We start from the raw sequence: 25,373 nt of genomic DNA, 5'->3' as shown, positions 1-25,373 counted from the left end.
ATCTTTGTTACAGTGTAATTATACTAAGTAATATTAAGTAACTGGATTAGGGTTTGGTTTAGTTTAAGGTTGATTGCATGTAATTATGCATAATTTACAGTTACTACTACAGTAACTGCATGTAACATCTGTAACAATGACACTGTAAAATAAAGTGTTACCCAACTATGTTGTAAATATTGTGTTCAGCTCTTGGCCCTATAACATTAATATTAACAAATGAAACCAGTCCAATGCTTCGAATGCACTGGCAGGCTAAATGAAGTGTACTTGGACCCGAACAGAGAAGTTAGTTTAAATAGAGTTATGCTCAGAGACGCATAACATTGGGATGGGGAGACTATTCAACAGAGAGTATAAGACAGAGTAAGACTAAGAAAAAAAAAGTATTTTTCTAAGGATATAATCAGAGTGGAAGTGAGTTAAGCAGAGAGATAAAACTTGAATTCATCTAAATGTATAAATAATTCAGACCCTGACTGCCCGGACAGTGTGTAGTGCCCCCTGTTGAGCAAAGACAGCGGTGACATGTCAGCAAACCCTTGTAGAAGAATCACATAAAGTTGAAACAAAACCACTTTGGTTCTGAATGACTGTGTCATGAGACATTTAATGAAATCTGCATTAACCTAGAAAGGTTTATTAGAGACCTGCTCTAGAGACTTAAACACTGAGATTTGTTTAAATGAAAGTGAAGGACAGCAGTCCTCCAAAGGAGAGTAAAGAGGGAAGAGAAACATTCTAAAATAAAACCCAGCAGAATCAGAATCAGATGTGCTTCAGTGGCTGCCCTTTAACAAACCTTGACTTATTCATCTCTACTGAGGATTATGCTTCTAACTAAACAGATACAAAAATAAATAAAATCAGATCTCACCCACTATCACACAAACTGTCAAATCTCCTAAAATGTATACTTCATTTCTTAGCTTACCTCTAAAAGCACTTTCACAACATTCCTCAATGGACAGAACTCTGTCGTGCTCGTCCTGCAAGTGATGTTTAAAGGTCAAACAATTTCAACTTTGAAGCACAGTTATAAGTGTGTTTGACTGTGCCTTGGCTTCCTGATTTGCAAGATTTGCTGGTTGCATTTGGGGGACTCAACTTAAGATAATTTCTACTTTCCGTAGTGGAGCTCACACAGTGTTTGCTTTATTGCAGATGAAGTTGATCGGATGCAGTATTTATCAGATATGTAGTAATAACTTTTACTGAATAGGTTCCATGCCTTTTAGGGCTGCACGATTAATTGAAATGAATCTGCGGTTATTTTATGCGCAGCTTGTCAGTGCAGCACGGCTCTGTGATCGGTATAAATGCTGCTCTATCTGAAAGCCAGAGGGTGCTCTCGCACAGAAACTGCAAATATGCCCCGCACGTCATTCCAGGAAATCCCTATGGGTATCATGCTATCGCTGTAGCTGAATAAACAGAAGATTGAAACGCTTTGATTGATTGAACAGGACTAATAAACACATGGCTACAACAATGTATGGTTTATCAGAGTTCTTCAAGCCTTCTCGGGTATTTTCATGATAATAAAGTATATTTATACTTCAAAGCTAATCAATATAGCCTTTATCACTGTATAGAATACTATGAAATAATATGTTGTGTGCCTTATTCTGTGTAAGAAGTCACATCATCTCACAGAAGGATGCTCAACTGTCGTTATGAAGTGAGTTTGGAGTAAAAACGTTATTAAATGTTGTCTTTTTGTGGAACAAGAGGTTCATAAAGGCTTCTCATGTTTGGAAAGATGTTTGACGCATGTTGCTTTTTTAAACGCACACATTATAAGTGACTCAAACTCGCAGTGTTTTCAGATAGAGCAGCATTTACTACTGATCACAGAGCCACGATTCAATGACAAGCTGCGCATAAAAAAATATTTATTAATCGCAATAAGCCAAATCGATTTTGTGTTATTTGCGATTAATTATGCAGCCCTAGTGCTGCTTAGAAGAAAAATAAGCTTATATTATTTAGGCTAAATAGGAATAAAGTGGGGTTAGTTATTTTATCGGTTAATTTTGTCAAACATAACACAAAATAACAAGTTTCACACAGATTTGTGAGCATGAGCATAATAGAAGTTTTCAGAATAAACATAAAATGTCATCGTTGCCATCTGTGAATCTGGTCAATCGTGGAAATCGTCATTAGGCGCTCTGGAAAAACTGTCAGCTGAGCCAGACGTCTGCTTTCCAATCACTCTCGTCATACTCTATTGAATAAGGCGCTATATAAATAAACTGACTTGACTTTATTAAACTAACCATAGTTAGTATCAACAATAGCCAACCAAAAGTAATGTGGGTATCGTGATGATCTGGCTGTAATTTATTGTGTTAAAATATGGGGCTTTTTCAGCGATACTACAACACTGAAGTCATGTTCATTGGCTGATAGTAATATGACCAAAAATACATAAATAAATAATAATTTGTTACATTAATATAGCGCTTTTCTGGGTACTCAAAAGCACTTTACATGGAAGGGGGAATCTCCTTAACCACCACAATGTGGAGCATCCACCTGGATGATGCGACGGCAGCCATATTGTGCCAGAACGCCCACCAGACTCCAGTTTACTGGTGGAGAGGAGACAGTGATGAAGCCAGTCAGTATATGGGGATGATTAGGAGGCCAGGATGGACAGAGGCCAAGGGGCAAATTTGGCCAGGATGCCGGGGTTAAACCCATACTCTTTTTCGAAGGACATCCTGGGATTTTCAATGACCACAAAGACTCAGGAACTCAGTTCAACGTCTCATCCGAAGGACGGTGCTCTTGACAGTATAGTGTCCCCGTCACTATACTGGGGCGATAGGTCCCACACAGACCACAGGGTGAGCGCCCCTGCTGGCCTCACTAACACCTCTTCCAGCAGCAACCTAGTTTTCCCAGGAGGTCTCTCATCCAGGCACTGACCAGGCTCAACCCTGATTAGCTTCAGTGGGCAACCAGTCTTGGACTACAGCGTGACATGACTGCTGGTGACTTCATGCATCCCTAACTCACTCATCCACAGAGTTCAACTTTAACCCCTCCACCCTGCACTGCACTTCATGCCCCACTGCCACCACACATCCTACCATAACCCAACACTAGATTCACTATTGATCGTAACACACTCCACATATTCATTTGTACGTGTGTATTTGTGTATATTAAGTGCATGAAGAATACACGCATGCTGCTCTTCTGCTTTATTGACTCAGCGTGAGACCCGATACAGACACAAAACTCATCCCAGTTAACACTGAGAGCCCGCTGCGTGTATGTACACATCCTCAAACAGCAGGAGGCAAGCACGAGTGGCAACATATTATAACAAACTCATTTCATGTGTGTGTCTCATGAGTGCACAGAACCTGTTTGTAATCCAATCACATCTCTAATATCATAATGCATTACGTTGCATCATTATGAGTTAGATGCTAGCTTATAAAAAAAGCCTGTGAAAACATTATAGAAAGTGAGTAATGCAGATCGGCCTGTTTCAGAATTGACAAACACTACAAAATAACTTTTCGACATTATGAAAGCCATGGTGCTGAAATTCCATTGCGTTTGTGGTATTATAACAACAATGGGCTGTTCACATGGTAACAGATTGACAACAGGACACAAATACACTCTCCCTCTTCTGTCTGTTTAAAACAAGCTCCCATGTGCATGTGTAGGGATTTGTTTCATCCATCTTCAAAGGTGATTTTTCTAAAGCTCACTCTCGTGAAAACTTTCAGTGAGTGACTGATAAACATCTCACCTGTGTTGACCTCCAGCAGTCTCTTTTTCCTCATCTGCCGCTCCTGCTTCTCTCGTTCTGCCTTCTCTTTGGCTATCTTCGCTTTCCTCTGCTTCTCCTCCGCCTCTCTTCTCCTCACATTCTCCTTCACTGCTTGCTGGAGAGAAAAAAGGCAGAGATAGAGCAGAATATTGAGGAAACAAGTAAAGATAAACTTGCCATTTACAAACAAAAGGTTGAGTACAATTTCCTTAAAAGAAATGAATACTTTAATTCAGCAAATTACTCTTACTCAGACTGATTGATCAAAAGAGACAAAGAAATGCTTAATGTAACAAAACATTTCTATTTCAAATAAAATAATATTATTAATAATTATTATTATGAGAAAATGTATTTTATCTAAGTTAACTGTAAAACAAAATAACACCATTTATGGCACAAATAGCTTTTATTTTTATTTGTCTTGGTTATATTTTAGCCTATAACGTAAATAATTATTACAATCATTGAACAATTATTTTTATGTTTTCTTTTTTGCATTAGTGATGCGTTGGCAATATTGTGCAAATCATATCAATTTAATTTGAAAATTGAAAGAGCGAGTGAGTATAAAAGCCTTTTCTAAAAGATTTTTTCACACACACACACACACACACACACACACACACACACACACACACACACACACACACACACACACACACACACACACACACACACACACACACACACACACACTTCTGAATTTTAGCCCATGAGTCACTGACCTACACAACATTCTGGTGATGTGAATAAAATTGAGTGGAACACACCAAACTAAGACCTCAGTAAACATTTGAACAGTAGACATTTGAATTATTTTAAGAACCAAGTTGAGTCTCAAACATTCATGTTCATAACTATTCAACCCCAAAAGTCAGTGTTTGGCGGTACATCCTTTACCCTTTATACAGTCCAAATGCCTCTGGCAAGTGTTCAGAGGATCCTGACACCTCTCTATTGGACTCTTAGCCCACTGCTCATGTGAAAAGCTTCCAGCTCACTGACATTTTGTGCTTCCTGTGCTGCCACCGCTTGTTTCAAATCCCATCAAAGATTTTCAATGGGATTTAAATCTAGAGGCTGAAACGGCCACTCAAGGACATTCCGTGCCCGATCCCTGAACCACGTTCTGGTAGACTCGGATGTATGCTTGGGATCATTGTCTTGCTGGAAAGTCCAAGCTTCAATTTACATGCTGAAGGCATCACACTCTTTGCCAAAATGGCCTGGTACTTCAAAGAATCCATGGTGCCAGTCACATTTTCAAGATTGCCACTTCCTGCAGCAACAAAACACCTGACTGACCCAACCAAATGATTTTGTGCTTAAGTCAGCTGAAACCATATAAAACATATTAAAAAGGAAATGTGTTAAGTTATTATTTCACAACAAATACCCCACTTTTCGTGAGATATGCAAATAACTTTTTTGGTCTGGATCTCAAGGGAGCACCTGGAGATGCTGCTTGGTACTCACACTTCACGTGGCACACTTATCCTTCAAGCTGTTGTCATCACTTTCCTCCTGACTGCTCTCCTCACTATCTTCTTTTCTCTCGAACATTGTAGATGATGTTCAGCTTTAATTATTTTTTACTTAAATAAAATGTTTAGTAATCATGAAGCATGTCTAATTGAAATCATGAAACTTATACAATTTAACAACAATTTCTTAAAAGTTTAACAAACATTACATGTTTAGGACCTATGAGATATGTTTTTATTTCCCTCTAATTCTAAATTATGTGTTATCTGTTTTAAGTTTTCTGGATTCCATTTTAATGGTTTAATTCAATTTTAATAATCAAAAAGCATGTCTAATTAACTAAATTCACAAAAACAACAATTTTAATTAAAACATTTTTTTAAATTCATTTGTATGACATGTTTTTTCCCCATATATTCTGTGTTGTGTATATTCCGGTAATCAAATGAGGACAGACAATATTAATTTATTTGATCTTTTAATCATATGAAATTAAACAAACTGTTTTGTCAAACAACATGCTACACAATTAGCTTTACTGTTAACATTAAAAAATGGAAGAAAAAATGTATTATTCCTTAAAAAAAAAAAAAGTTTTGATAATTTATTATTATTAGTTTTAGTATTTTTATTACATTGAGACGCATCTAAATTCTACTGTACAACGGTAATATATTTGTCAAGTTAAACAGATTCTTAATTTTGATGGGTTGCCATGAAGATCTTTGAGTTTCTGTGTGTTTATGATATGATAGTTTTTCTCAAATTAAACAGTAAAATGCTCATGAAGTGACTCTCAGAGCGACTGTGTTCATGTGACTGTCACGTGTGTGTGTGTGAGAAATGAAAACGCGCGTCTGCGCCATTCATGTTTTAAGTGTACTGACCTAGTTTTTATTTATTTATTAAAAAAAGTTGACAAAATCCACAAAATATTCTACAGTAAATTCCATTTTATGACTGGATTCCACAATTCTGACTGCGTTTTCCGCATCGCGGAAATCATAGGGCCCTAAAAAAAGCCAACTAGAAAGACATTTAACAACTAATAATTAATGGTCACACTTATCCTGATTGCTATCTTACCAGAGATGGACAAAAATCCTACTCTAGTAAGTAAACGTGTCCCTGTCTCCAAAAATGTTGGCACTCAAAAGCGCGTCCCTCCACGTTTTCTGCTGCGCATCGTCTATTTTTACCACGCACCAGTTATGTGAACCCCTTTATGTATGTATGTATGTATGCATCTTATGTATATGTCTATATATATATATATATATACATATACATACATATATATATATATATATATACATATACATATATATACATACATACACACACACACACACACATATATTATTGTGAAATATCATTACAATTTCAAAAAACTGTTGCTTTCTGTTTTAAAATGTAATATATATTTCTATGATGGCAAAGCTGATTCAGCATAATTACTCCAGTCTTCAGTGTCACATGATCCTTCAAAAATCATAATGCTGATTTGCTGCTTAAGAAAAATTCATTATTTTAATCAATGTTGAAAGCAGTTGTGTGTGTTTTTTGTTTTTTTTGGAAACTATGATAAACTACGATTCAAAGGTTTGGGGCAAGTAATATATATATACATGTATTACTATGATAACTGAAGGATCATGTGACATTGAAGACTGGAGTAATGATGCTGAAAATTGAGCTTTGACATCACAAAAATAAATGATTTATTTTTATATTATATATATATATATATATATATATATATATATATATATATATATATATATATATATATAAATAACAGAAAGTGTAATAATATTTTACAATATTACTGTTTTTACTGTATTTGTTATTAAATAGATACAGCCTTGGTGAGCTTAAGTGAAACTAAAAAAAAAAAAAAAATCTTATTGAAAAAAAAAATCTTTGACCGGTACTGTACATACTAATTTACATTATCAATGAATACTTTTGATAAATTATAATTATAATTAATACATTACATATTTGACTACAATATACAGTAAATGAAATGTAATGGAAAAAGAAAGAAAGAAAAGACAAATTGGAAGGAAATAATTTTAAGTGGAGTAAAGTAGCAGAAAGAGAGAAAAAGACCTCTCATTAACTAAGCCATTTTATTCCCAGGTTTTGACAACGCTCTGAGCACTTCAGACATTTCCAAGAAAATCTAGGGGGCAAGAAATGAGCAACATTTCCCCTCCTTGCTTGCTTTCTTTTCTTTTTGGACCATTAGTGGTTGGAGAGGGTTGTTAGAACTTTTGGTTTGATGAGGGCTACTTTTCTAGGTGTAAGAACACTCGGCAATCAGAACAAGCTATCAGAAAGAAACATCATTAGAGCAGTCACCTTGTCCTAACTCTTCATATGCCTCTTTCTCTCTTCAGCCTTAAAAGCCTTCTCCAGATAATGGATGTATTTCTAAGTGCGCGGAACAGAGCAAGTGGCACACCTCGTACAAAGGTAAGGTGTAAGAGGCAAAAGACGAACAGGTTTAATGAGAAAAGGCAGAAAGAAAGAGTGGGAGAGAAAGAGTGGGGAGAGGGGAGTTCAACGCAAATGGCGAAATAAAGAAGCTGAGGAATAACATGAATTCATAATTCAATCATTTACATAAGGGTATGAGTACTGCATTTCTAGATTTTAAAAAAGTTTAATGCATTTACAGAAGTAATGCACATATTCTGGGCCCATATCCTGACACATGCAAATGGATAAATATTAAGTCCACTTAAGCCCATATACATATGCGCACACACACTTTTTTTTCTTATAAATTATATTTTATTATATGTCTACAGGGCTGTTGAATGCTTGAAACTGATTGGTTGATGAACGTTCTAAAGTGTGGGATTATTTTCAGGAAAGAGCCTAAGTTATATTTGTTCAGTGATTACTACGAAGAAAACAGATACGAATAACTGTACGAGTAACTGTACGAACTTCCGTTCCGGGTAAAGCAACGACCACTTCCGGTTTTATACAAATATAGATACGAATACTTTTGAGATTGTTACAGATACAGATATTGGCTCCGCTGCAAAACCCTAATATAGATTTACACAAACTTTCTCTGACTGGCCAATGAAACCCTCCTCTGTTACTACCACGCCAACCCATAATTTTGCTGTCCTATTAAAGTACATTCACCATCATATCTAATATTTGTCCCATGGAAAAACCTGCACTAAGAGGGAATTGACAAAAAGAAAAAGAAAAGCTCCTCGTAAATGGCAAAGGCAGATGTCGCTGTCTATTTTTTGCACAGCTCAGAGATCTCCAACTGATCCATAGTTGGAGCAGTGGTCCCTTAAATGAGCAGGAAATATGGCTATTGACGGCAGGCCAAGACAGAGTATAAGTCACATGATAACGAGGCTTATTCCCCATTGCGTGTGGCGGATTACGGCCACAGTCTGCGATCACAGTAAATCCTGACAAGGGGGAAAAAGATAGCGAGATGGAAGGTGGGTTAAATCAGCTTTCCTCTCTATGGCTCTGTGACTGTGCGCACACCGAGCACCTTAAACACTTTCATTAGAATTAGAGGAGAATGAAAAGCAGTGGTGCGTGACCTCACGCTCTGTAGCACGGACATCAATAGCAACACTAATACAAGAGGGGGATTCATAATGATCCTACCCTTCCTCACTTCTAGACTTCTAATACACTGTTTGTGACTTGTCAGCTGTCACTGGTGTTGCCCAAATGCAAATTTCTACACATTTCAAAACATTCTGCCAGAATCCTAATTTGATATAGTGAACGTCTTCACTGATAGAGAAAATGAGTCAATTAAATAATTCACATTACATGCAGGGTAGGTGGTTTGTTCCAGAAACATTACATGTATGTACAGTATATGTACTGTAGATACATCTTCTGTGGAAGATGTAGGACCATAAAATGTACGTCCAATTATTGAATTCCTCCATACACTCCATAACTACAGTAATTTGTAAGAGATGGAAACCCATGACGTTATACTCAGAGTGGTTCGTGACTCGAATTTATGTTTTTCAATGGCAACGCTATCAATGCTGAAATGAATCTGCAGCAGTCAGGTGGTACATGTCATTGCCCTTGAAGTTGTTTATGTTCATTATTATTGTAATGTTACGTACTTTGAGACACATGGTAGTTGTCTCTTGTGATGCATTTGTTTTCTCCCTGCAGTGCGAGTTCATGTTTTTTGTGTTTTGAAGGAGCCATGGCTTTGGAGACACTCTGAAGGGAGGGTGGGATTTCATGCTTTCAAAGTTAGCACGCTATTGCTTGCCTCTCTGAAAATTGGCAACGGTACCTTTAAGCTTGTTTCTGAGTCAGCAATTTTCCCAATTGGTCTCTGCTTTCTACACAGGAAGTGATGTTGGCGGTACTCTGACCCAGTTATTCTGCAGGTGGCTATAATGGGGCACAGATGTTGTTTCATCACTTCTAGGGCTGCACAAAATATCGAATTAAAACCAATATCGCGATATGTAGGGTTGGCTATAGTTTTTTTTTTTTTTCTCGATACCGGTGCCAAATCGAAACTTTTAAAACAGTACCAGTGCCTGGACCAATACGTTTTCAAAAAGAGCTTTAAAAAGATGGTGAATGACATTAAAAAATAATTTAAAAAACATAAATGTTTTTTTATTGGAAAAAATAAAATAAAAAAATCTTAAAATTTAATATATTAAAATTGTAAAGTATATATAAATATAAGTAGTCTAAATACAAAACAATAAATTTACATCATAAATTCACAATAAAACCTAAGCCACCAAACCAAACTACAATAATTTATCACTAAAAAACACACTAGTACAGTACTAAAAACCGCTAAGTCTGTATTCTTGGTATGCTACAAACCAGCTAAAAATTTTAATAATCCTTTTCACATTTTTTGCCTTCTCTGTCAAAATACGACACCTCTCCTTACTTATTGCATGTCCTGCACAAGGTGAGCGTTATTTTAGAACACATCATCTTAAATGCCGTGACGCGAAACCCCTCGTGGAAGAACAACGGCTACAACTGTGACAGTGAGCTCTAATCAGGATCAACTGAAAACTGGATTTCAAAAGTATGTGAAGTTCGTGGCTCTATCGTTGCAGTAAACTTGCACAACGTTCTTGAATTATTAATTTATTAGATGTATACGCCGGTCTGTTATTGTAGGGACGTCGACTTCACAGGTCTTACCGAACAGGCTTCGCTTGTGACCAGCAGCCTCATCTGAACTGCATGTGACAGGTATGTCAATCCAACCTCTCGCGCAGTGGCCACCATACTCAGGTAAAGTGAAGTATCGACAGCAGTTTAGAGTGAGATTGTCAGCAGATGCAACGATTAAGTCGACAGCGCCTCTGTGTACAACAGCTCCGGCGTGAGTCAGCATTCAGGAGCAGATGGGCCAATGCTGAACGATGAGTGAACTAGTTATTAGATGTTCAATAACAGTTCCGAGGAAAATGTGCAGAAGGCTGAGGATGTTCCATTATGCCTCTTCAGTGGCATAATAGAAAATAATAACATAAGAGCTGGTCTAATCCCTGGCTGAACACCATGATAGAAGACTTACCGACAAGAACAAGCTCTTAGAGAAACTCACAAAACGTCACAACAGAAGAAATGCATGTTTCCACATTGAATGGCATTATTAAATGCTTATATGCACATTTTTATAGCTATACAAAAATGTCAGTTTGTTAAACTAAGAAAGCATAAAAACATTGATGTTTTCTAAAGAACTATGTGCTGAATCCATTTATTCTCTTATAGGTTAAAACTTACAGGTCACAAAAACTTTAATCTGTGGAAATGATAGTTTCAATTGTCTGAGAGACCTTAAAGGCCACCTAAAATAGAAATGTAAGTTTTTTAGCTTTTAGTATGAACATGTTAGCCTTAAGGTTATGAATAAGCAGGTGTGTTCCAAAACAATGACAAAATTCACATTTCCTGTTCCTGTATCAGTGGAAATTACGTCAATGCATTATACAAAGCTGCGGGTTTCAAGGCACTTCAGTGGGCCTTTAAAGCAGTGGTCTCTAACGCAGTTCCTGAAGGACCACAGCTCTGCACAGTTTTGCTACAACCAAATCAAACACACCTGATCCAGCTAATCAAGGTCTTCAGGATTACTAGAAACCTCCAAGTAGGTGTGAGTTGGAGTTAGAGTTAGATCTAAACTCTGCAGGGCTTTGACCCTCCAGGAACTTAGTTTGAGATCACAGCCTTAAAGGACATACACGCATAATATTGTGCTGATATTGATTATTTTCAATACAGTACAGTCTAACACTAAAGATACAAGTAAATCTTACAATGCTGAATAAATTCCGAAAAGGTGTAACTTCAGTCTGAATCAATAGCAATCACTGTAACATACGCACACCCCTGATTTATTCTAATATAAATCAAAGCTGCTGCCCGAGTCATTGCAGTATTGCTGTTCTCACAGTGTATAAAGCTGCCGCTGGCTGTGAGAGCATCAGAGATAAAGGGGCATGAACCAGCTTCTGTGCTGTGAGTGTGTCTGATGCCACGATGTGCCTCAACAGAGACGGATTTCCCTGCCACACTGCTGAAGGACTGTTCTGATTAAAGATACTTAAAGGGAAAGTTCACCCAAAAATTAAAATTCACCATCATTTACATTTGAAACGACCCATAAGACTTTGGTTAATCTTTGAAAAACAAATTTGAAATACAAATTATTTTTTAATGAAACCTGAGAGGTTTCTGTCCCTCCAATGAAAGGCCAGGTAAGTAAAACAAGATATAAGACATAGATCCAAGCAACGTAGATTGTATACTTTCCTTTTTCGTAGTAATATGTGTTTGGAACAGCATCAAGGTGAGTAAATGACAGAAATTAAATTTTTGGGTTGAACTGTTAATGATTTTTAAAGAGTTAACAGCATGGCAAGTGACCGGTGAATTCTTACAAATGCAAATACACACACAAAGTAAAGGCAATGAGAGTTTAGGGAGGGAGAAAAAGAGAGCATGAGAGGATGGGGGTTACCACACACAGTCTTTGCTGTTAGTCATAGTCAGCATCTGTGTATGTGTGCGTGTGTAAATGACTGATGATGGGTTAAGGGGAGAATCCTACACACAGCTGATGTGAGGAAACTCCTCAGAATACACTATCCATCTCTCTGCAACCCACACACCATTACAAAGTGTAACTGATGAACCTGGACTGCTGGGCTTCGCTCTCTCCGGACATGCTGCACAATACCAGCCATCAACCACTATGTGACATACCCCCTTTGCTGTCACTGGATACAGTGCCTAAACTGGCTCCATTCAATGTGTTTCCACTGTAGGCATGATTGTTCTAGGTCAGAAGAAAACTTAAACATACAATCATAAATACACTAATATCAGGCCAGGGGATGGAATCACCTCCTCAAAATGTTACGTTTTCAAAAAATAAAAATAAAGCAGTCCTTCTAGACCTGTTTACACCAAGGGCAATAACTATACCTATAAAATTGTAATAATTGTTGCAATTATACGAGAATAGTGAAGTCCACACCACAGCTATAATGTCACAGGGGAACGATATTGTTGGAATCATTTTCAGAACCATTTTTTTCCAGCTGATGAAAGATAAAAACATTGACGGCCAAACAAAATCCACCCTACTTTAAAGACCTGGACCATTTAAAGCAGCAGACAACATTTCTGCAGCGCCGTTTATAATAAACCGAACGCTATCATGCATTGGGTGAGGACACTAATATAGTTATCGTTCTTGATGTGGACAGGCAATAACACAAAATAAAACTAGATAAATCCCATTAAAACAAAGCAGATTGCAAACTGATGTAAAGTGAATTAAGTTGACACCTTATTTGTATCTGCGGTGCAGCATAGCTACTCTAGTGACTTTATTTTCCGTATCTTAAATAAAAAAATCTAAAAATACTATGATTTTGTTTTTTTAGATGCTTATCATAGACACAAGAAAGACTCTAAGAGTGTGTGTTTGTGTGCAGGTTTTGTGGTAACAGCATCTCACCAGCTTTGGCCCAAGCATCATTTGTGGAAAATGTGGAAACAAGGGAACAAAATGTTTGCATTTTGATTCTCAGTCTCTGCAAACTTCTGCACTTGTATCTCTTTGAGTATTTAAATCAGCATTCACCGTGAGAGACGACTCCATGTGAGCTGAACAAAGTGTGTCGGAAAGAGTCTAAAATGCTGTTACAAGTGATTGATGTCTGGCAAACTCTAAACTCAAAGCCGGGGCTCTCATAAGACATGCCTTAATATAGATCACAACAGCTGCCTGCCTACCTCATATAACCCTGCTAATCTGATGAAGCCACTCTTTCTACAAATCTGCTCTGCTCCTGCCAGGCCCAATGTGTCTGATTAGACTCCGCCCACTCTCCCAGTCAATAGGGGATAAAATTCCTCGCTTCTCATCTGCATAAATGGCCTTTAACTGTGTTTAGGTGGTGAGCGAAGGGAAAGAGATAAACACGGGGTGCAGAAATTAGGACGGAACTCTGCGGTCTCCCTTGGCCCAAAATTGTCTGTTTTCTCATTACACAGCCGCTCTCCATTTTCTAGTCATCGTTTGAACTCAATTACTGCAGTCGTGCCAGGAGTGAGGCCCTTGCTATTTCTCATTTCATTCGCATCAAATTCAGTTTGACAGGAGAAAATTCAGGGAGATACAGACCTGGTATGAAGGGTTACAGTGACCGAAGCTAATTTCGCTACAGTAATTGCTTTGGCATTAGACGAACTGGTGCCATTTTGTTTACATTAAAAAGCAACTCAGTTAAATTGAGGTTGGGAAACTTCAGGCCTGATACTGCGCTCGTATACTTGTACTCAAATGATCCGATACCAACAACCGATACCACACAGCGTGTACAATGCTTATGACAATAAACAGAGCAAACATAGGGCAGAGTGTATATATCAGAGAAGGATGTCTATGAAGTAAATGTATTGAATTAATATAATGTTAAACAAATTAAATATTTACACTGATATAGTAGCTGCTGTGCGCAAGTTGATAAGCAAACATGGAGTGGATTGAGCGTGCGTCCAAGCTTGTTGAGCGCACTTCTCTTTTTCACAGACATCGCTGGAAAGTTTGTAGTTGTTTGTAGGATATTGCAATAGCAAAGAAAGTAAAATGGAGCATACTAACAACGTTCAATTACGATAGATAGACGGATAGATGGATAGAAGTTTTCAGTGCGCAAACATCCGAAGCGTGCGCTCAGAAAACTGCCTCAAACATCGCGCAAAAAGCCTATTAAAACGAGTTCTCTTTCATGTCGTATTGCGCGTGAACGGAAAAAGTCACACACAATTATGTCCAAATGCCTGCATAGGGAAGGATCCTTGTTAAAGCGTCGGTTATGTCTTAAGTGAACGTGTGTATAACAGTATGTTGGATACGTGCAGCTCTCAAAGTGGCAGCAGCCTAATAAACCTACTGCTGTCTTTGTCCTCAATGTGAATCTGACAACAAAAGACAGAAAATCCCTCACTGCTCTTTAATTGCTATTAAATTGAAGGTACAATATGATAGAGCAATTTGCTAAGCCAACTAAATTGATTAATTGTGTAAATTGTAGTAACTTGCAACAGACAACTTCTCACTTTAAGCACATAAATACGTGTGTAGTTTATTTTGTATGAAAAAACTAACAGCAAAACAAATGGCGCTGACAAGCGTCCTACGTCATCACCCATACAGAACATTTAAAGGGACCACGATCCCTGAAGAGTTATGAGGAAAAACGCTAAGAACAAAGTACTTCATTTATCACCAACAATGTTTAGAACTACATTTAACACAAAGGTGAATTATGTATGTCACAGTCACTACATAATATTCTTTTGGTTTCTCTGCCCAATATGTTTTCTAAATTAAAAACGCAAATGAAAATACAGGAATTGGTATGTACTAAAAATAAAAGTGTCTGTACCTGACTCGTTCTGGAAAAAGTGGTATAGACCTTATGTAGCCTCGCCCCATTTCAGTGCTGCGCTCGTTGTCTTTTGACTTCCGGTCTGTATTTTCACAGCGATCCTGCGTATTTATGAATGAGCGGCTCGTTTTTAAAATCTTCCCGGTCTACTGACATCTGTTAAGACATCTGCTTTAAACATTACAATCCTCATGATAACTTTCGTTAACTTTAAATTAATTAAATCCACTTCAAAAGCTAATTACTCCTGGACAGCAATGCCATAGAAATATACAGAGCGACTGCAAAAACGGAAGTTCAAAGACAATATTCTAAAGACGGCTTCGCCCTCTTTCTCTGGCGCATAAGGTCTATAGGTGCATCTCTACCTGACAGACTACATGAATAACTAAACAAACAAACTCTGGAACACATTGACGGCATAAAGTAGGTTAAAGCACAGAGAGGTCAAACACAACTACAACTAAGTGCTATGCAATTTCTAGAATTAGCGTGAATCAATCGTATTTAGTTATTGGACTTCTAGGGGGTATGGACAAGTCTCCAAGGGAGGTGGCCTGCAGCTGCCCACCAGGTCTATTAGCACAGCTCAACATCAACCAAAGACAAAACAGTAGATAAACACGGTCAATCCCAGCAGCACCCTGCCTCTGTTTTTTTCTTAACGCAGATTGCCAAAGAAGAGGGGATTCCCTCAGTTTAAGGTTGAGTCTTGGACTGGGTGCTGAATATATGATATTAACTGTTACTCATTAAAAACAAATGGAGATGAAGTTGTAAATACTGCTATAGGGTTGAAGAATAATCATTTTGCAAAACCACATCAATGTTCTCCCCTGGAGGCCCACTCCAGGGTTAGCATCAACCCTGATCAAACTCACCTCCCTGTAATTTTCTAACCCTGCAAAACTGTATGTGAGAAGTAGTATGTTCAGAATCATAAAACAGTAGGTGAAAGTTGTGAATGGCCGTGAAGTGACACAACTGATGCTGGTAGGTTATCTGACAGTGACAACACGGTAGATGTAGTTTGCCCAAAAACTACACATTTTCACACAATATAGAACATACTTTTACAACGGTTTTAACCAAATGTAGCTTAGTACTCCTGAGGACCTTGATTATCCTGTGTTCAGGTGTGTTCAATTAGGGTTGGAGCTAAATTATGCAGAATAGTGGAGCTTCAGGGTTGGATTTGACCAGCGTCGGGTCGTGGATTTCACACCTAGGCCTTCAGTGAATTAATTACTTTTAATAGCGTGGCAGCGCACAGACTCTCTACAATTGTTGTGAAATTGCTGTTTTTATTTTGCACCGGCAGTTATAGGGTTAATGCGGTGCGTTCGGAAAAGGCCGGGTAGAGAGAAACGAGATAGTGAGTTCAGCTTGTGCGTTAGTGTACAGTGGTTCTTGCGTTCTGATTATAAGTTCAGAAATGCAGCCTCCCTTGTCTTGTCCTTCAAGGGTTACAATAGTCCCCTGTCAGAAGTTACAATAGTTTGAATGTTTGGAAAAAACATTAGATCATAAATTTACAATAAAAATTAAGAAAATCCTATTCAACACGGGAAAAAACGGGGGCAAAAAAAGCATTATACTCACCAAAACTACTGATTACGTTTTACACAAAATCCATCCTAATTTCTTTCCTCAAAAAGACTTCAATTACTCTGGTGTACAGGTTACAGTTCCGTGACTCTGCGTTAAACTGGATAGGGCTTAATAAGGGATTTTTTCCGGTAGTTTTGAACCTGCTGGGGGTCGAGGAGGGAAAGAAACATTCATTTGTGGGTTGAAAAACTATTAAATCTACAGGAATGTATTGTAGTTTATGCAGTTCACCACAGATGCGGTTAGCTAGCTCAGCCTCTGACTACCAGTAATAGTACGCGCTCTGACCACCCAATCAAAGGACGTGAAAATGCCAACGTTATTGTATGCCTGCTAGATGGCCCTGGTGCAGTCAAATTGAAATCTGATTGGCTGATTAAATCTGAATGATTATCCGATTGGTTAAAGCAACGGTTTCATTTCCATTCATTTTAAGCAACAGGCGCCCGCACTGTCGAATATGAAGGCCTCAAGGCAGATTAATTTTACCCTAGCAACACATGATGGCTGAAATATAATTGGATAAAAGCGCTAAAATTAATATACAATATTAGAAGCAGCGCAACCAAGAGAAAAGTTGTGAGATTAAGAGAATGGACTATTGGGAATCATTTAATACTCATTCATGGAAAAAATATATTAAAGTGCAAGTCAGTGATTCTGATAGTGTTTAGGCCAGCAGAGAAGGCCTTGCTGGCCCTGACGGCCCACCACTGGATTTGACAAAAACTGGTCTACATGCCTCAAAAGACAAAAAAGTATAAAGTTATAGATGAGCTTGAAGACATCTTTGATAAATCAAACATGTATATTAAAAAAAATAAAAAAATAAAAAAATAAAAATATATATATATATATATATATATATATTACACACACACATATCTAATCCAAACAGGCAGCTTGTTAAATTTTGTAACAGAGCTATTATCATTGAGATGAACTATAATAAATCCTGTATTTACTGCACTGTTAGCTCTTATAGCAGACTATATAAGCATTTTAATGACCTTATACATCATAAATAGCGATTATCAGTCTTGAATTCTCGCTTTATGGGTTGTGCCAAGGAGAGATGAACGGATGCCCATTTTCCATCCAGTTCTCTCTTTCTCTGCCTGCAGGTCATCCCGTGTTCACCCACTCTCCCTTGTCTGTCTGCCATTAGCCACGGTCAATTGGATTCCTGTCAGCACTGCCGAACTGCTGCTGGTCTATTTCAAACGGGTGGGTGAGCAGAGAGGGGGAACGCTCATACAGACGCGCACGCTAAAAGACTCTGAAAAACACAGTTCAATGTAAAATGACTAGCACCCTGTACACTAGGGCCTCAGAGCGAGCGAGGGCATGTCCAACATTAGCATCTCTCAGAGTGTTAGCAATGAGGATCACACTGAACCGCATGCCACAGAATGTTCACCTGGTCAGTCTGTTATGAGGAGGGCTGTGACAACGCTTCAATGATTTGATGTGTTTGTGTGCCTGTGTGTAACATTTTAGCTATTTCCTGATAAGGCAGAGCTGCCAGTTAAAGTTTAAAAGTCAACAGTAGAAATGAAAGAGAGGTGGCACAGCAACTCCCATGGTACAGGATTATAGGGTGTGATTCAGAGGTTTGGCAAGGCTTGCGAGACTCTCTTGAGCTTTAGCCTCATAATTAACTTCTGCTTAAAACAATTCACCCCCTTTGTCATTTTATTTTGGTATTTTACGTGCAAGGATACATTTCCAAGAGCAACCTGCAGCTTAGAGCGAGATGTGAAATCAAATTACTATTACTATGTCGCATAAGAATCCTTTCTCAAATCTTTGTGATTTTATAAAATAAAAAACACAGACCACAATTTGGCCGCACATGTTTTTCAGGATTGTAAAATGAACCCTTGTAAAGCAGATCCTCTCAATACATACTTTCTGCTCTGTCCTTCAATTTCCAATTCCACTCAATGGCTGTTTCAAAAGCTAGTACCCTCTGGGTATCAGAGACAAACAAAGCTGCATAGGCATCGTATTTGGATTTTGTCGACCTTTCGGAATCACAGCAGCCTACATGTACAGTACAACTTTTGAAGACAAAATTCAGGAAACTGCATTAACAAATCAAAGCTACAGACAACATCCAAATCATAATTGTGATAATGAGCAGCCTGCAAAGCAGCATTTCCTGCATCACAGACGCATCCAAATCAGAGCTACCTACCTAGCCTGGATCATAAGGGAGTTTGCATGATCCTATCAAATATACCGACAATCAAGAGAGCATTTTACAAACCAGAGATACCTACAGTATCAATGCTTTAAATAATAAAATACATTTTTCCTAAAAATCCTTAAAACAATGAAAGTTTAAATTAGAATCATAACATATTTAGTATGATATAAATAAAGTGTGATGAAGACAATATTGTTAAATAAATGTCATTTATATCATCATTGTACAAAACCCCCAAAAATTATTAGAATATGATGTGGATATTTTATGGTAAATATAATAAATATCATTATGATAATAACATTAAAAATATAAAAATACATATATAAACATACATGCATAGAAACAGGCACATCTAATTCACATCATGATTATACTTACATATATTAAGAAAATATTATGGTAAATATATATTACATTACATTATTATATTATAATTACCTATATAACAAGGTAAAATTACATCAGGAGCAACACTGTATTAGATATTAAAGCTGTATTAGATACAGCATTTTTGGGCTTCGTAAAAGTCTTTGAATTAAAATGAAAGCCGCCTACCTAAACACAGTTTCTGGATATTACAGGCTTATACAAGTACTCAAATGTGCTTATGGTGCCCCAAAATGTCGCAGTGGTAGCTCACTGGGTTTAGAGACACAATGCTCATATAGAGATGTGAAAGGAGGTAAGGTGAGGTGGGATCCATCTCTCCCTACACAAATGTAATTATTCATAACAGTCTAATTGGCAGAAATGGTCATTTGCTGCTGCATTATTACTTTCTTTTGTCCCCACCTTTTTCATTTAATTCTCTGTGTGACTCCTATCTTAGTCTGTCTCACAGTCTCTCTTTTTGTCTTTCTTTTCTTTCTTCATTCCTGACACTTTTCCACCCTAAGAAAGAGAATAGGAAAATGGTAGGGATGCACGATATATCGACCACATATCGATATCGGCGATAAATAGTCATTTTTGATGTTATCGTTATCGATCCGATAAGAAAATTTAACTTTTTTAATTTAACGGATTTAAACCTGCTAGAAAAATTCTTTCTTCAGTTTCCCAGTGCTCCTTCTCTTCAGCTTCATCGCGCGCGATCAAACAGCAATGCAAAACATTAAAAGCTATCATTATATTATTCATATCATAATTTTAAGTTGTAAGTTTAAAGTTGTAAATTCTTTAGTTTAGTTGCATTCTTCAGCAACCGTTGAGTTTATTAACATTCTAGCAGAGTGATACAGTTTAACGTTCGTTTTCTTCAGCTTCAGCACGCGCAGCTCAAACAGCAATGATGTCATTAGAAACAGTAAGCCTAATATTAAAGATGTTTACTATTACTGTAATAGTAAAAATGTTTATTATTTTTTTCAAAAACATTTGTTGCATTGTTAATAACTAGCATTTTGTTGCTCTCATTTTATTTTCATCAACAATATGGTTTGATTAAAATAATTTCCTTATTGTCCGTGCGGAGGCTAATCCATTTGGCAATAGATTTTTTTGGTAACACTTTACAATAAGGTCTCATTTGTTAATGCATTAACTAACATGAACTAACAGAGAGCAATAGCCTTATTGTGTAAAATAAAATATTTGTGTTCATGTTAGTTCACAGTTCATTAATGTTAACAGATACAACTTTGGATCTCAAAAACTGTTTATAAAATGTTGAGCTTAACATTAACTAAGATTAATTAATGCTGTAGAAGTACTGTTCATTAATTGCTGGTTAATGTTAACTAATGCTAACAAAATGAAACCTTATTATAAAGTGCTACCATTTTTTTATTGAAGAAAGTTGGCCATAGGAGCGTAAAATTAATTTTAAAAGTTAAGGAATTTTACACTGGTTCAAACTCTACTATATTGTAAATGTTTGATTTATGTTGAAGTGTTTGGGACATGGTTTTTAATGGTGAGAATTTTGTTTATGTATCAAACTATCAAAGTATATCAAAATTTTAATTTACATTTATCGGCCAATATATTGGTTATCGACTTTCAAATGTAAAGAATTATCGGTTACATGTATCGGCCAAAATTTTCATATCGGTGCACCCCTAGAAAATGGGTTGAGAAAGTTAGAATGTGTGTGTCAAGTATGTGCCCGTGTTGCTGGGAATCAGTGAGGCAGCAGCCAAAAACAATCTCTATCAAAATGCAGACATCCTGTCAATGTCATTCTGCAGAAAAAAGCAGTCAAAACTGAAAATAGCGAGCGAGAGAGATGTTATTGAGAGGATGACTAAGCATGCGTGGCTGCAGGTCTGCATGTGTGTGAGTGTTTGGTGTGCAGGAATGTGTGAGTGCATACAGTGTTGTGGTAAGGTGAGTGTGTGTGAAGGCCTGTAGCCTCCTGCTCTACTGCTGGTCCCCTGCCACTCCTCAGCATTGATTTAAACAAGCTGCTTCTGAGGGCTGAAAACTCACTGACCTGGAAAAGGGCAGAAAGAGGGAGAGAGTAAGGGAGAGACATTCTGTATTAGGGTGAAGAATGGACAGAAAAGAAAGAGAAGCAGAGGTTAGGAAGAATGGGTTAGAGAAGAAGAAAGAAACATTTGCATCTGGCTAAACCCCTTTAAAATCTTGAAACCACCGAGATTTGACCTTAATTCATGTTCCTAGGGTTATTGTCCACATTACAAAATTAGTGAATAAATAAACAAACAATTTGTTGAGATATTATTTGGAAAAAACAAATACATTAAAAAAAAAACTCAATTGTTTTACTCTAAAATATGCCATATACACAAGTAAACTGGATTGTAAATGCATTTGATGTTACTGTGATAAAAATAAATTAATTTACATTGTGAATGTTCTAAAGCCAGAATTTTCTTTTATATATATATTATCTGGAAATATAAAGGTAAGTATAATACAGTTTATATTAATAATATGAAATAAATAAATTATTAAATACATAAATTAATTAAGTAAATCAATGTAAAATTTACATCATGATTGTACTTTAGCCAATATTAATATAATATATTTTACTATTTATATTATTAATACTATTATGCATTATAATTATTTTTCTATTTTTTATTTTATTTTCAGAAGACCCAAGTTTGAAAAACTCTGGATCAGACAACATTGTTGACAATGAATTGACAGTGTATTTCCTAAAGTTTTACACGTATTGAATGAGCTGTCCCTCAGTGTCATTTTTGTTTGTGTCAAATGTGGCATCCAAGCCCAGTCTGAAATCTATAAAGCAAAAACACAACCAAGAATCTTCTTTTAAACATGACAGTCTGAACCCTTCATGCTACATTTTTCAGACTGATGATTTTGGTCAATTACAACCCCTATCGTGCTCTGTTGCCCAGTTTCACGGCGAGTGTGAAAACTCAGTCTGACGGAGTACAGTACAGGCTGCTCATCTGGAGCGCAAGTTCTGTGTCCCTCGCTGCACCGAGAACAGGTTTCAAAGGTGCGCCGCAGGAGTGCATTATCATGCATCTGATGGTGGACCCGCCGTCAGCTCATTCCCCAAATTTCAGCATTCCCATCATGAAATCATTTAAAATAATAAAGGCAACGAGATTCGTCTCATCACTGTAGCAGCCAAGTGGAAAATAACTTTGCATTTCAAATGGCTTTTCATAAAGGAGACAGGCGGCTTCTCTTTTGTCAGATTAGTGCACTAGAACCTTCAGAATGGGAATGAAGGGAGTGTGTGAAAGCACGCACACACAAAATGACAGTAAGTGGAGACAGAAAGCGCTCAGTCTTAATGTGTGCATAACCTGCACCTATCGTTGCAAGACGAGATGTATTTGGCTACTAAATACCCAGTGTTCCCTCTACTTATGATAACATACACAAGACTTCCTCCTGTTCAAGTAGGTCAGGGCTTGTAGGCCAAAAGGGTCAAGGCTGGAAGGAGAAAGAAGCAGATTATTCCCTGTAAAGTCATTGAAAGCTGGTGTGGGGCTACTGCAAAGCTGCAGATACCAAAAACACAAGCTGGTTTCAACGGGGCACTGACACGACTCCATTTCATATGGTATAGAGACTGTGATTATGAGCTGAATCAGGTCGTGGCTTACCATGAACATGGCTCTGAAGTTGCTGAGGTCAGTGAAGAGTTCCTCCACAGAAGTCTTCTTGGAGTCGATGGCGAAAAACTCCAGCATGTTGAGGTAAAGGGTCACCATATTACTGTGCATGATCATCAGCTTCTGGTACTGATCTCTCGCCTGCGTAGAGAAACTGTGAGGAATCAATGTCAAGGACTTTTCCAAAACAGTATTGAAAAGTAAACGAGAAAAGGTGTTGTCAACAGGATTTTCATTTAAATAATTTAAGGAATAATACATTTTCTTCTTTATTGTGATTCTTTGGTTAAATTAAATAAATAAAATGAAAAAAAAAAAGATGCATTCAAAAAAAGTTCTATAAATTAGCAGTAATTTATGAAATTGTTATTTAATTTTCAAGTTTATTATTACAGTGCACTCTCATTTCAAGGCAAGGAAAGTTAATCTTTTATTTTATTCTAAAAGGTTACATTTGGAGAGGATGTTGTGAAATGCCAGTGCTTAAGCGTAGTTTCCGCTAAGAATGAGTCAAAATTAAAACAATTAACTTTTAATCCCTGATTCGCATGACTACAAACCCATAAACCAACACTTGCTAAAGTTGTGCAACCCGCACATGCAATAACCCAGACACATATCGTGTAAGAGCATATAAATAGTTCACATGTAAAAGTCCAGTTCATTTTAATTATGGTTAAAACTGCTGCACTTCTGCAAAGAGCCAAGTGCTTTATCCATTACTGCTCTTTATCCAATTAAAACTGTGCTGGTGTGTACAGTAGGAGTGAATACAAAACATGTCATTTATCGGGAAAGCATGCTGCATATAGGCATTTTATTCTTTAACAAACATAATTATAGATGGCTAAAAAGTACTTGTAGACAGTCATTTAAACCAGTGTTTATGTTCCACATTTATTTGCAGCTCACATGCATTTATATCGAATGGAAGCATGTGGGCTACAAATCTCTGCAAAGCCCATGTTTTTAAGGTGACCCTTATGGCAACACTGAACAACCATAAATTCATTCAGATCTTAGCAAGACTAGAATAAAAACCCTACATTTTCCCCTTTTTAAAGGGGTCATCGGATGCAAAAACACCCCGCCCTAATACTCGCCGAATGCACTCTCCCAGTCCTGCACTTTTTGTGGCCTATGTCTGCTCCGTTCCTCCGTTCTGCTCCAATTTTGATGTCTGTTGATTGCAGTACGACAAAAGGCTTGTTAAAATAAAGTAAATACAATCTCCTCAGTCCTCCGAAGACCCCAAAGTCTGTTGGTGCTTCAGTGACTATTTCGCTTAGAAAACATGTCAATCATGACGTCACACCACCGTTTTTATAGCATCACGTACCTAACTAAAAATGAACTAATTTTAAAAACAGACACTTGAACTTACATCAGCGTGATAAAAACTACCATTGGAAAAAATATATTTGAAGTGTAATTTATTTGTTTAGTTGGTCTCACATCCTGTTGAATAACACGGGGAGGTGGGGTTTATGACCTATACTAGGACCAGTCACCGGATGGGCGATCAAGGCGCTTTGGCTTCACTTTTCAGGGCTTGTGCGGCACGCTTGGTGTGGACACCACCATACAATGAAGAAAATCCATTTGCTCTTTTTTTTTATAATCAAAAAGCCTAAACACTCAATAATCACGCTCCGCCCATGACCACTGACGGACTGTTCCGTATTAGCATATTTCCGCCATTTGTATACGGTCCAAAATTTGTATACGGCAAGTTGCTAAGGCAGCACTTTACTTGCCTTGTGTGAAACCCCCCATGGAAGGGAGAGGTGGGGTGAGCAGTTGCTCATTATCATTTAAAGAGACGCACCGAAACAGGTCGCTGTGAACAAAGCTGTTTTTGAGGAGGTAAAAAGGGGTGTTGTTTTAAACAACCATTGAGGAATTTGAACCAAAGTGGTTTACAAACTTTACATAAAGACCTGAAAGAATCATACCAACTTGAGGAAAATGGGCATCCGATGACCCCTTTAAAGCAAATGTGAGAAGTGCTTGTCTTTCCAAAACTAACAACCACAATGACTTTTGGAAGACACTTTTTTCCCAATGAGACTTGCATTCAAGGTACAGATTTTATCAGTTCATGCCTTTCTTTGAATTCAAAGCAAACCACCTCTACTATTTGTATTATCTTCATCTTCAACTACACAAACACAGCAACCTCTCCAAAACAAGTCAGGAAATTTGAGGTGATG

General features: G+C 37.3%; 1 protein-coding gene across 3 annotated transcripts in view; it reads right to left on the bottom strand.

The window, feature by feature from the left end:
• Window positions 1–25,373, bottom strand: part of diaph3 (diaphanous-related formin 3) — a 388,621-nt gene that overhangs the window by 69,323 nt on the left and 293,925 nt on the right. For all 3 annotated transcript variants that reach the window (XM_077203763.1, XM_077203765.1, XM_077203764.1), the window contains 2 exons: window positions 23,152–23,316; window positions 3,779–3,914 (listed from right to left, as the gene is read on the bottom strand). In XM_077203763.1, coding sequence (XP_077059878.1) covers window positions 3,779–3,914; window positions 23,152–23,316 — 301 coding nt within the window. The remainder of the gene's footprint in view (window positions 1–3,778; window positions 3,915–23,151; window positions 23,317–25,373) is intronic.

This window comes from Siphateles boraxobius, unplaced genomic scaffold (genome assembly GCF_051911475.1).
Source record: "Siphateles boraxobius isolate OS27281-9 unplaced genomic scaffold, OSU_SipBor_1 5, whole genome shotgun sequence".
NCBI lineage: Eukaryota > Metazoa > Chordata > Actinopteri > Cypriniformes > Leuciscidae > Siphateles > Siphateles boraxobius.
Note: the sequence above shows the minus strand (reverse complement) of the source record. Positions and strands in the feature narration are given on the sequence as shown.